Here is a 12,740-nt window from a genome sequence, read left to right as displayed (position 1 = left end):
CTATAAGATCCCTTTTTTTATTCAAAACTCTAAAACTCCCTTCTTGGCAACGCAGTCATGTGGGGGCTTTCATCCAGCTGCGCCCATTACAGCCCCCCTTCTTTAGTGTCCTCTGCAATTTTCTGTTCATGCATGGAGTGCAATAGCATTAAATAATGCATTGATTTCAGTCTCACAAGCCATTTTTTTCACGTATACAGTGCTCAACCCAGGAGTAAGATACGCATTGTATATTGATATGTCCTAGTGCTTATATTTGGAAAAGAGCCACAATACCGTGGACTGATGGAAAAAGTATAATTTATAGATTGAACCTTTCACATTATACATGCAGTGGGCAGCAAATCATAGAACTAAATGTGTGATAAAGGGGGGTTTCATTAACTTTTTTTATTTTGACCACTGTGATAAGGTCTATCAAAATAATCAAAATTAATCAATGGGAAAAATCTATTGTTGCCGAGTGCTGGCCAGCAGATCTCAGCGGCGCACTGCGCATGTGCCTGCCATTTTCTTCCTGGAAGAAGAGACTGAGGGCTGGGGGGACAGGACCGGGGAATGCAGGAGGGGCCAGAGGGGACCCCATTTTTCTCTCCTCTGATCTGCTAGATCATATCAGAGGAGAGAGAAATACATTTGAAAACTGACTTTTTTTCTGCCGTTATTCCGTGTGTAAATGGTTCTGATTGTTATGCCCCAGTATTTTATTTCATGTAGCATAAACTGAAAAACAGATATAAGGCTTTTTATCCTATGTACATGTTGCCTGATCTTTGCAAATTTTTCATTTTCAGATCTTTGTTCTAATGAAGTGATTCCAGGTATCTGCTCTCCAGCTGCTGGTCTTAGAGCTGTTATTGGTGAGAAAATAATAAAATAATATAAAAATGAATATCTTGTATTACAAAATAAGGCCGGCGTCACACTAGAGAGTTTTATGGACGTATGAGAAGCGCAAAAACAACGCATTGCACAAGGACCAATGATTCTCTATGGGGCAGATCCTATCGGCAGTATATTTCGCAGCTGTATTTTACGGGCTGAGAAAATCGCAGCATGCTGCGTTTGTCAGCATACTGCGCAAAAATTCCACCAATGAAAATCTTTGGGGGTGACAAAAATACGCATTACACACGGACCATCAGTGTGACTTGCGAGAAATACGCAGCGGTGTTCTATAGAAAAGCCGGCAATTCAGCGCGGTGTACAGTAAAATCACACTGACAGGTTAGAAAAGAATAGATAGAATAAATGTCTACACATAGTATAGGTATATATATATATATATATGTCATTGACACACATATATATACAGTTAGGTCCATATATATTTGGACAGAGGCAACATTTATCTAATTTTGGTTATAGACATTACCACAATGAATTTTAAACAAAACAATTCAGATGCAGTTGAAGCTCAGACTTTCAGCTTTCATTTGAGGGTATCCACATTAAAATTGGATGAAGGGTTTAGGAGTTTCAGCTCCTTAACATGTGTCACCCTCTTTTTAAAGGGACCAATAGTAATTGGACAGATTCAATAATTTTAAATAAAATGTTCATTTTTAGTACTTGGTTGAAAATCCTTTGTTGGCAATGACTGCCTGAAGTCTTGAACTCATGGACATAACCAGACTCTGTGTTTCCTCCTTTTTGATGCTCTGCCAGGCCTTCACTATGGTGGTGTTCAGTTGCTGTTTGTTTGTGGGCCTTTCTGTCTGACGTTTAGTCTTTAACAAGTGAAATGCATGCTCAATTGGGTTGAGATCAGGTGACTGACTTGGCCATTGAAGAATATTCCACTTCTTTGCTTTAATAAACTCCTGGGTTGCTTTGGCTTTATGTTTTGGGTCATTGTCCATCTGTAGTATGAAACAACGACCAATCAGTTTTGCTGCATTTGTCTGGATCTGAGCACAAAATATGTCTCTGAATACCTCAGAATTCATTCGGCAGCTTCTGTCCTGTGTCACATTATCAATAAACACTAGTGACCCAATGCCACTGGCAGTCATGCATGCCCAAGCCATCACACTGCCTCCGCTGGGTTTTACAGATGATGTGGTATGCTTTGGATCATGAGCTGTACCACGCCTTGGCCATACTTTTCTCTTTCCATCATTCTGGTAGAGGTTGATCTTGGTTTCATCTGTCCAAAGAATGTTCTTCCAGAACTGTGCTGGCTTTTTTAGATGTTTTTTAGCACAGTCCAGTCTAGCCTTCTTATTCTTGATGCTTATGAGTGGCTTGCACCGTGCAGTGAACCCTCTGTATTTACTTTCATGCAGTCTTCTCTTTATGGTAGATTTGGATATTGATACGCCTGCCTCCTGGAGAGTGTTGTTCACTTGGTTGGCTGTTGTGAAGGGGTTTCTCTTCACCATGGAGATTATTCTGCGATCATCCACCACTGTTGTCTTCCGTGGGCGCCCAGGTCTTTTTGCATTGATGAGTTCACCAGTGCTTTCTTTCTTTCTCAGGATGTACCAAATTGTAGATTTTGCCACTCCTAATATTGTAGCAATTTCTCGGATGGGTTTTTTCTGTTTTCGCAGCTTAAGGATGGCTTGTTTCACCTGCATGGAGAGCTCCTTTAACCGCATGTTTACTTCACATCAAAACCTTTCAAATGCAAGCACCACACCTCAAATCAACTCCAGGCCTTTTATCTGCTCAATTGAGAATGACATAACGAAGAGATTGCCCACACCTGTCCATGAAATAGCCTTGGAGTCAATTGTCCAATTACTTTTGGTCTCTTTAAAAACAGGGTGGCATATGTTAAGGAGCTGAAACTCCTAAACCCTTCATCCAATTTTAATGTGGATACCCTCAAATGAAAGCTGAAAGTCTGAACTTCAACTGCATCTGAATTTTTTTGTTTAAAATTCATTGTAGTAATGTCTTTAACCAAAATTAGAAAAATGTTGTCTCTGTCCAAATAAATATGGACCTAACTGTATATATTTAATACAGCGCTAGATAGCTTAAAGGGAACCTGTCACCCCGTTTTTTGAGATTGAGATATAAATACTGTTAAATAGGGCCTGCGCTGTGCGTTACTATAGTGTATGTAGTGTACCCCGATTCCCCACCTATGCTGAGAAATACATTACCAAAGTCGCCGTTTTCGCCTGTCAATCAGGCTGGTCAGGTCGGGTGGGCGTGGTGACATCGCTCTTTTCTTCCCCAGCTTTCCGTTGGTGGCGTAGTGGTGTGCGCATGTCCAAGTTCCGAATTCCCTGCGCGCACGTGAAGACACAGAGCGCGATCTGCGCTATTGCCCCTGTCATCGGTGGGGGCGGCCATCTTCCTGAGGCCGCGCGTGCGCAGATCGAGTGCTCTGCTGCACGGGGCTTCAGGAAAATGGCCGCGGGATGCCGCGCGTGCGCATTAGAGATTGCGGCGGCCATTTTCCCAAAGCCGAGTTTGCATCTCGGCTTTGGGAAAATGGCCGCCGCGATCTCTAATGCGCACGCGCGGCATCCCGCGGCCATTTTCCTGAAGCCCCGTGCAGCAGAGCACTCGATCTGCGCACGCGCGGCCCCAGGAAGATGGCCGCTCCCACCGATGACAGGGGCAATAGCGCAGAACGCGCGCTTTTGCTTCACGTGCGCGCAGGGGATTCGGAACTCTGGACATGCGCACACCACTACGCCACCAACGGAAAGCTGGGGAAGAAAAGAGCGATGTCACCACGCCCACCCGACCTGACCAGCCTGATTGACAGGCGAAAACGGCGACTTTGGTAATGTATTTCTCAGCATAGGTGGGGAATCGGGGTACACTACATACACTATAGTAACGCACAGCGCAGGCCCTATTTAACAGTATTTATATATCAATCTCAAAAAACGGGGTGACGGGTTCCCTTTAAAAGCCGGTAATTCAATTGCCGGCTTTTGCTATCTCCTTATCAAACACGACAGGATATGAGACATGGTTTACATACAGTAAACCATTTCATAGCCCTTATTTTTTTTACATATTCCTCACTAGTAATGTTAGAAGTGTCAGTGTGCAAAATTTGGGGGCTCTAGGTGTTAAAATAAAGGGTTAAATCACGGAAAAAACTGGCGTGGGCTCCCGTGCAATTTTCTCCGCCAGAGTGGGAAAGCCAGTGACTGAGGGCAGATATTAATAGCCTAGAGAGGGACCATGGTTATTGGCCCCCCTGGCTAAAAACATCTGCCCCAGCCTCCCCAGAAAAGGCACATCTTTAAGATGCGCCTATTCTTGCACTTAGCCTCTTTCTTCCAACTCCCCTGTAGTGGTGGGATATGGGGTAATAAGGGGTTAATGTCACCTTGCTAATATAAGGTGACATTAAGCCTGGTTAATAGTGGAGAGATGTTAATAAGACACCTATCCATTATTAATCCAATAGTAGTAAATGGTTAATAATACATACACACATTATGAATAAAGTATTTTAATTAAATAAATACACACATGGGGTTTTAAAATTTTTATTGTACGCTGAATCCACCTGAAGACCCTCGTTCTGTAAAAAAAATAAAACTAAAAAAGCAACAATATCCCTTACCTGTACGTCGTACAGTCATGTCCCACACTGTAAATCCATCTGAAGGGGTTAAATAATTTTACAACCAGGAGCCTGCTAATGCAGCTTTTGCTTCTGGTTGTAAAAACTGGGGAATGAATGGAATGCAGGGGAACGTAGCTTCGTAGACTTGCGGTGACGCTCCCCCTGGTGGCATAAACTCATATGAACTGAATTTTTCTGAATATTTTCCCACGCTATAGTTCATATGAGTTTATACCACCAGGGGGCGCATCACCGCATGTCTACGAAGCTACGTTCCCCTGCATTCCATTCATTTCCCAGTTTTTACAACCAGAAACAACAGCTGCATTAGAAGGCTCCTGGTTGCAAAATTATTTAACCCCTTCAGATGGATTTACAGCGTAGGACATGACAGTATGACGGACAGGTATGGGATATTGTTGCTTTTTTTTTTTTTTTTACAGAACGAGCGTCTTCAGATGGATTGAGCGTACAATAAAGATTTTAAAACCCCATATGTGTATTTATTTCATTAAAATACTTAATTCATAATGTGAGTGTGTATTATTAACCCTTTACTATGTACTACTATTAGATTAATAATGGATAGGTGTCTTATTGACATCTCTCCATTATTAACCAGGCTTAATGTCATCTTACATTAGCATTAGGTGACAGTAACCCTTTATTACCCCATATCCCACCGCTACAGGGGAGTGGGAAGAGAGAGGCTAAGTGCCAGAATAGGCGCATCTTACAGATGTGCCTTTTCTGGGGTGGCTGGGGGCAGATGTTTTTAGCCGGGGGGGCCAATAACCATGGACCCTCTCCAGGCTATTAATATCTGCCCTCAGTCACTGGCTTTACCACTCTGGCGGGAAAATTGCGCGGGAGCCCACGCCAGTTTTTTCCATGATTTAACCCTTTATTTTAACACCTAGAGCCCCCAAATTTTGCACACAGACACGTCTAACATTATTAGTGAGGAATATGTAAAAAATAAGGGATATGAAATGGTTTACTGTTTGCAAACCATGTCTCATATCCTGTTGGGTTTGATAAGGAGATAGCAAAAGCCGGTAATTGAATTACCGGCTTTTAAGCTTTCTAGCACTGTATTAAATATAAATATGTCTCACTGAAATATATATATATAGACTGTATATACGTTTTCACGAATATTTGAGCCCATGGATCCATTCTATGTCCATTTTGCAAGCCGGCGAGAAAATCTCGCTGTACGGATGCCATACGGATTACATACGGAGGTTTACATGCGCAAAATACGCAGCCACACCTTGCCTACGGATGACATACAGATCACTATTCAGGGTCTGTAAAAAACGGACATATTTTTATACGTTGTGTGTGACTACAGCCTAAGGCCTCTTTCACACTTCAGTTGTTTGACGTCAGTCTAAAACCGCCATTTTCCTCAAATAACGGATCCGTCAATTTTTTTTGATGGATCCGTTATTTTCCCATAGACTTGCATTAGCGACGGATTGTGACGGATGGTCGTCCGTTCCATCCGCCATGCGACGGATCCGTCGAAATTTGGCGGACGTTTTCTGAAAATAGACGGACATTGAAACGTTTTTTGTCAACGCCGAAATGGCGGATCGCGACAGATCCGTCGCGTCCGCCATTCCATAGAATGGCCGCCTATGGGCGACAGATCCGCCGCAACCGTTTTTTCGGCGGATCCGTCGCCCCAATCCGTTTTTTCAATTGCGCATGCTCCAAAAAGTAGATACTTTTCCCAGACAACCCCCAAGTAACGGATCCATCAAAAAAACGGATCCGTTAGAACCGTTTTCTCAACAATTGTGACGGATCCGTCAATCCGTCACTATGTCGGTAGTGACTGACGCCAAACAACTGAAGTGTGAAAGAGGCCTTAGAAGCATCAAACATACAGTATGCCACAGTAGTATATCTCCAAACCATCTCAGCCATTAAAGGAGTTGTACCAAGTTTTGAATTATCCCTTATCCATCTACCAGCTAAATACTGCACTTGGCTCCAGCAGTCTCATAGAGAATGAATGCAGCAGAGGTGCGCATGATCGGGGCATGAGAGCTCCATTCTGACAGGGCATTTTAAAGCTCCGGTTCTTGGATTTGGTGGGGGTCCCAGCAATTGGACCCTCAGTGATTTGCAAGTTATCTCCTATATTATGGATATCTTCCAAACCTGGTTCGGCCCCCTTAAAGTTAATTCAAAACCATACTATCATTAGTTTAAAGCTTTAACACAATAAACATGTATCAAATAGGTGCAGAAGTAATGTCCATGGTAAAGTCTTGTTAATTATTAAGAAAATGTATGTCATAAACTGGATTTGTCCTTTAACTGGTGCTTCCCATGTCAATTCAGTTGAATGAATGACTAAACTTATTAGTAGCCATGTAATATAGAGCGCATAGCAATCTACTTATCAGTATATAGAATTTACCACGGTGATTTTAGTATATCTCACACAGGAAGTGTGAAAAATACAAACTGACTCCCAGCTTCCTCCTGCTGCTCAGAAATAGACAAAAACAGAAGTGGTAAGACAAAAAGCTGCATTTCCGCGAAGAAAGTATGAGAGAAACTTACACCTAACTCATCATGTAAGCCTGACAGATCTACATGGTTACCTTAGTTTGCCAATTTCAGGACCTGCATACACCTTAGGACTGACACAGAGGAATACTTTTATACATGTGAGTCACTTTAAATTATTTATTATGATCTTTCGTAGGTCGACGGGTCATGGGAAATCTCATTAAGGTTCTGGGCAAAGACTTAGAAAATTGTCCACATTTTTTCTTGGATTTTGAAAGTAAGTTGTTTGCTTATCTACATGTTCGAGTGCAAGATTTTGATGCAAGAACTAGTAGGGCTCTTGTGAGATATTTGGTGTAAGATCAGGAGGAAGAAGACCATTTCTACAAATAAGATTACTATTCCTGTATGCTGTTTTATTCCTAGATTTTTATCTAATTTGCAATATGTTTCCATATTCAGATTCCAAACTTCTTAATTCTGTTAGATCTTCCTGTAAACAGAAAGTGGTGTATATCCGCTCCAATGTCAGAAATGTTGCCTAACCAACATCGTAGCCCAATCTGTAGTAGTTATCACAGCCGACCGCTCCATGGCGTCAGGAAACCAGCAAAAATCGAGGCAATGAGTAAAACCGGACCAACGCAAAAGAAGCAAGACAGTGAGGGAGAATTACTACGTAAAATGTGCCGGAATCCAAGCCTTTCACCACATTCATTAAGAGCTTTAGACTCATTCCATAGTTTAACTGACAAGGAACATGGTTTAATGGCAAAGGGTCTGGTCTATTATGTGATACCCTGAGCCAAAAGAGGAGCAAATTTTTCCACAAATTTTGGGCACTAAGTAAGACAACTAATTAGTGGTGTAAATATAGCCAAGGTAATCTAAAGATGCACCAAATTTAACAACCAGCATGAGCCACTGTCATAAGTTTGATGTATTTTACTGTTTATTCTGAGCTTGCAAAGTGTAAAAATAAGACCGGTTCCAGATATTTTGGCACATGTGCTATCTCTTATTTTTTTGCAGATATATCTTGGACCCAGTACAGTGAATGCACATGTCCTGGTTTTTCTTTTGTTAACTGACTGTCCTTATAAAAAATCAAAGTCAGTTCTACTTTAATCAATGTTGCAGATCAAACTGGCCAATGCAAGTCAATGGTGCTGTGAAACAAAAGCGTATCGCGTATGAATGTCATCCTTGTGCTGTTTGTATATATAGGGAACCTGTCACCATGAAAATACAGTTCAATCTACAGGCCCCATGTTATAGAGCAGGAGGAGCTGAGCAGATTGATATATAGTTTTGTGAGAAAAGATTCAGCATAATCTGAATTTGAATCATTTAAACCTCTGCTCTTTTTGGAACTTTTGGTCCAGGGGGCGGTCCTATCAGTGAGTGACAGCTTATTTGTATAAGGGTCCATACAGAGATAGGACCGCCCACTGGACCAAAAATCCTAGTAAGGTCAGAGGCTTAAATTGATAAAATAAAAACTACACTGAATCTTATCTTACAAAATGATATATCAATCTACTCAGCCCGTCCTGCTCTATAACATAATGCCTGAGGACTGGACTTCATTTTCATGATGACAAGTTTCCTTTAACTATTTAAAGGGAATCTGTCACCTGAATTTGGCGGGCTATGTAAATGCCCTGTTTTCGGTCCGATGGGCGGTGTTTATTCTTTTTTCCTCCACCCCATCCTTCCCCGCTGTCCACAATATATGCACCAGCGCACTATGTCCCGGAACACAGAGAAATACTTCCGGAACATAGTGCACCGGCGCATGCGCAGTAATGCTTTTCGGCTTTGCCCGCAGATGGGCAAAGCATACTGCGCGTGCGTGAGACAAGATTGCATTGCGCACTCACGAACTATGGAGATGACCTACTCCAATTCCGGAAAATATTGCGGACAGTGGGGAAGGATGGGGTGGAGGAAAAAAAAACAAATACCGCCCATCGGACTGAAAACAGGGCATTTACGGTACATAGCCTGCTAAATTCAGGTGACATATTCCCTTTAATAGCTAGAAGAAGCTAAGAATTTTTATATCATGTGAGAAAAGCAGATGCAAAAGTATTGCAAAAACTGACACACGGAATATTTTTAATAGGAGAAAAAAAACTGATGAGTGAAACTGGCGTAAGACAGTTTTGATAAATCTGCCTCTATATTCTTAAACGTACTCATGTGTTATGGAGATTGGAGCGGTGTAAGTCATCGCTCACAGGAGATTTCCTCCCAGCATAGAAGCAAGCAAAATAATATTTTAACCTAAGCATTATAATAAAAAAGCCGTTAACTGTTATTGCCAGAAACCAGACAAAAGCAGAGACAAGACAGTTCCCTTACAAATAGTGGGTGAATACCAGTGTAATGCATCGTTCAGAGTAGGGAGAATGGATAGCTTATATTTCATGTTAATGAGTAGAATTATAAGTGCAGGCAGGACTAATAAAAATTCTAAACAGGAACTGTGGACAGTCACTGGAAAAATAGGGAACCATAGATACCGAGAATTCATAGGGAAAGGGAATGAAAAGCAAATCTGGTCTGTTATAAGCGGTACCACAAAAAAGAGCAGAGATCTCAGTTGGTGGAATAATGGAAGAGAAAGACTGGGTCAGTCTCACATGGAGGAGTTGTTGTTTTGACGTTTTTGAGGTTTACGTTTTGTCGTCTGACCAACCCTCCTATAGCGGCAATTGTATTGGGATTATTCTACCACTACATTTTTCTTGCAAGATTTTTTATTAATGTATGTATATTTTATTGTAAGGTACTTCAAACTTGATGGTCTCTCCTCACTTCAATAAGACTGGGGTGCAGTACCTGGCAAAGCCACAAATGAATGTGCAGCACTGTGCCTATTTAAATAATCGAGTGATCAAATGATCATTTAGCTGGTTAGCAAGTCAGAATCACAAAATAAAACATTGATTGTCTATCCCAGGAATAGGCCATCAATAATATCATCCTGGAAAATCCTTTTAAAATTTGCATGAGTTTACGTATATATTTTATAGAAATGTGATGTTTTTGTTTTTTGTGGGTTTGAAATATGAGGTGGGGACGAGAGGGTGGTACAAACAAGTTTATAGAACTGTGATCAAAGTGTGTTTTGTGTTATGATCTAGTAATCAATTAACACAAATCTGTTCTCATATGGACACAAATATGCATTGTGGGCATGAGGATAATTCTCCTAATTCATACAGGCAAATTGTGTATTATGTATTTGTATATTACACAAAACTAGTATGAAGACCACAGTAACTTGCACTTTTTCTACCTTCGACCCCAAAGATTTGAGATTTTATTGTCACCTCATCCAGACTACCACTTACTGATGAGATTTAATTGTATGATAATGCTTCACTTACATTCCTCAACACTGAAACTGCTACACGAAGAAGGAAAAGTCGTGGAATTATGCAAATCACAGGACGAATAGACATATTAATAATGTGAAAATTATTTAAAAAAAATGAAGCAAACATTTTTAAAACATTTTGATTTATTCAGTATGATTTATTTTTTTTTTTTTTATTTATTCAGTATTTTGATTTATTAAGTATTTATTCAGTATGTTTGCCACTCGCAGAAATACACACACTTAAATGCCGTGACATGCTATCAATGAGGTTGTTAATGGTTGCCTGAAAAATGTTCTGCCACGGTGAATGAACACAAATCATCAAGAGCAGCTGCTGTCAGCTCTTTTTGCAATTGTCGATAGTCCAAGATATGCTCGATGGGAGACAAGTCCGCAGATGAGGCAGGCCATGGTAGCATGTTTAGGCCATGTAGGCTGCTCACAGTAGCACAGGCAACATGCGGCGTGGCATTATCGTGTTGAAAAACGGCTCCTGATACTCTTTGGAGAAATGGATGAACCACTGGTTTTATGATTGACTAATTCTGTAAAGTGAAATTGGATGTTGCATACCAAGCCTAATGCATCAAACAGTGTCAAAAGAAACCATCAGAAGGTGTTTGCACAACACTGGGCTATAAACCTGACATTCACTGTTTTCACACCGCCCTAAAGGCTGTCATGGTACAGAGCAGGACAGCAATGGAAGCTGGAATGGAGGTCTAACCTCTTCAGCAGTGAGTCCTGCTTTTACCTTGAATACAGTGATAGTCAGAGATTGGTCTAGAAACCACATGGGCAACACCATTAAGATGGCTTCTCAAGGGAACGTTACACCAATCACACTCCCAGGATTATGGCGTGGGCATGCCTAAAGTATGACATTCAGACTTCTATAGTCTTCTCTGCAGGCACAGTAGCAGCACAACATTACACTGATTTGGTCATGGAACTAGTGGTACAGACATTACTCCAAAGTGTACCAAGATCATTTTTTCAACATGGTAATGCCAGGCCACGTGTTTCTTGTGTTACCTTGAGCAGTATTCGTGGCCTAAACGTGCTACTACAGCAATGTCTCTGAACTTGTCTCCCATAGAAGGCATTGATTGGCAATTGAAAAAGAAGCTGCCAACAGTGCATCCTGATGATTTGTGCACCCCACTGCATTAAGCATGGCAGAACATTCCTCAGAAGACCATTAATAACCTCATTCATAGCATTCAAAGGCTGGTAGGTGCATGTATTTCTGTATATGGTGTTCATACTTGATACTGAATGAGTCAAAATGTTTTGAAAATGTTGTTACCAAAATGTATTCATCATTTACATGTCATTAACATGACAAGTTCTGTAGATAACATTTAGATGTTGTACGAAGCTGAATATAAATGGGCATCAGGGTAAAACTTATAGGATAACCACCATTTGTGGTCAGTTATCTATTTCTGTTAAGCATTAGAGTAATATGTGTAATAATAACACTACCACACTATACTACTCACATTTTCCATGTCCCAATTTACCTAGACTATATGTTACACTTATTACATAGGCTATACATATATTGAACTTGTTATCATATACACTATATATTACACTTATTACATAGACTATGTATATGATAATGTCTGTAAAGCGCTGTGGAATAAGATAGCGCTATATAAGCAAAGCATAATAAATAAATAAATATATTATATATATATATTTGTTATAATGCAGACTATACATTACACTTGTTATTACGTAAACTATACATTACATTTGATATTACATACAATGTACATTACACATGTTATTAAATTACACAGTCTACATAATAACATTTTTATTATGTAAACTATACATTACACTTGTTATTAGATGGACTATGTATTACACAAATTACTACATAGACTATGCAATACACATATTAATACTTACTGTACCTTATAGATGTGATTACATAGGCTATATATTAAACTTGTTTTATGTAGATTATATATTACACTTGTTATTACATAAGCTATACATTACATTTGTTATTATCTAGAGTATATACAGCGGGTGAAGTAAGTATTGATCACGCAACCAATTTTCTAAGTAAATATTTTTCTAAAGGTCTTATTGACATGAAATTCTCACCAGATGTTGATAACTACCGATCTAATCCGCACATCCAAAGAAATCAAACCATAGATGTCCATATTTACCGTATATTTCGTACTATAAGATGCACCGGACCATAAGACACCAATTTGGGGAGGAAAATAGGAAAAAAATGTTTTC

The 12,740-nt window shown here is 40.2% G+C and overlaps 1 protein-coding gene across 11 annotated transcripts in view; it reads left to right on the top strand.

Moving 5' to 3' along the window:
• LOC138670121 (CYFIP-related Rac1 interactor A-like) overlaps positions 1-12,740 on the top strand; it is a 132,584-nt gene that overhangs the window by 65,833 nt on the left and 54,011 nt on the right. For 8 of the 11 annotated variants that reach the window (XM_069757166.1, XM_069757169.1, XM_069757161.1 and 5 more), the window contains 2 exons: positions 795-860; positions 7,278-7,358. Coding sequence is in view for 6 of the 11 variants with exons in the window: in XM_069757161.1 (XP_069613262.1) it covers positions 795-860; positions 7,278-7,358 (147 nt within the window). In the remaining 5 variants the exon portion in view is untranslated. Of the gene's footprint in view, positions 1-794; positions 861-7,041; positions 7,240-7,277; positions 7,359-12,740 lie in introns of those variants that run through there. The other 3 variants (XM_069757171.1, XM_069757163.1, XM_069757167.1) reach the window with 3 other exon arrangements.

Source organism: Ranitomeya imitator, chromosome 3, assembly GCF_032444005.1.
Source record: "Ranitomeya imitator isolate aRanImi1 chromosome 3, aRanImi1.pri, whole genome shotgun sequence".
In the NCBI taxonomy this organism is placed as follows: Eukaryota; Metazoa; Chordata; class Amphibia; order Anura; family Dendrobatidae; genus Ranitomeya; species Ranitomeya imitator.
The sequence above is the reverse complement of the archived record's forward strand: the minus strand, read 5'-3'. Positions and strand labels throughout refer to the sequence as shown.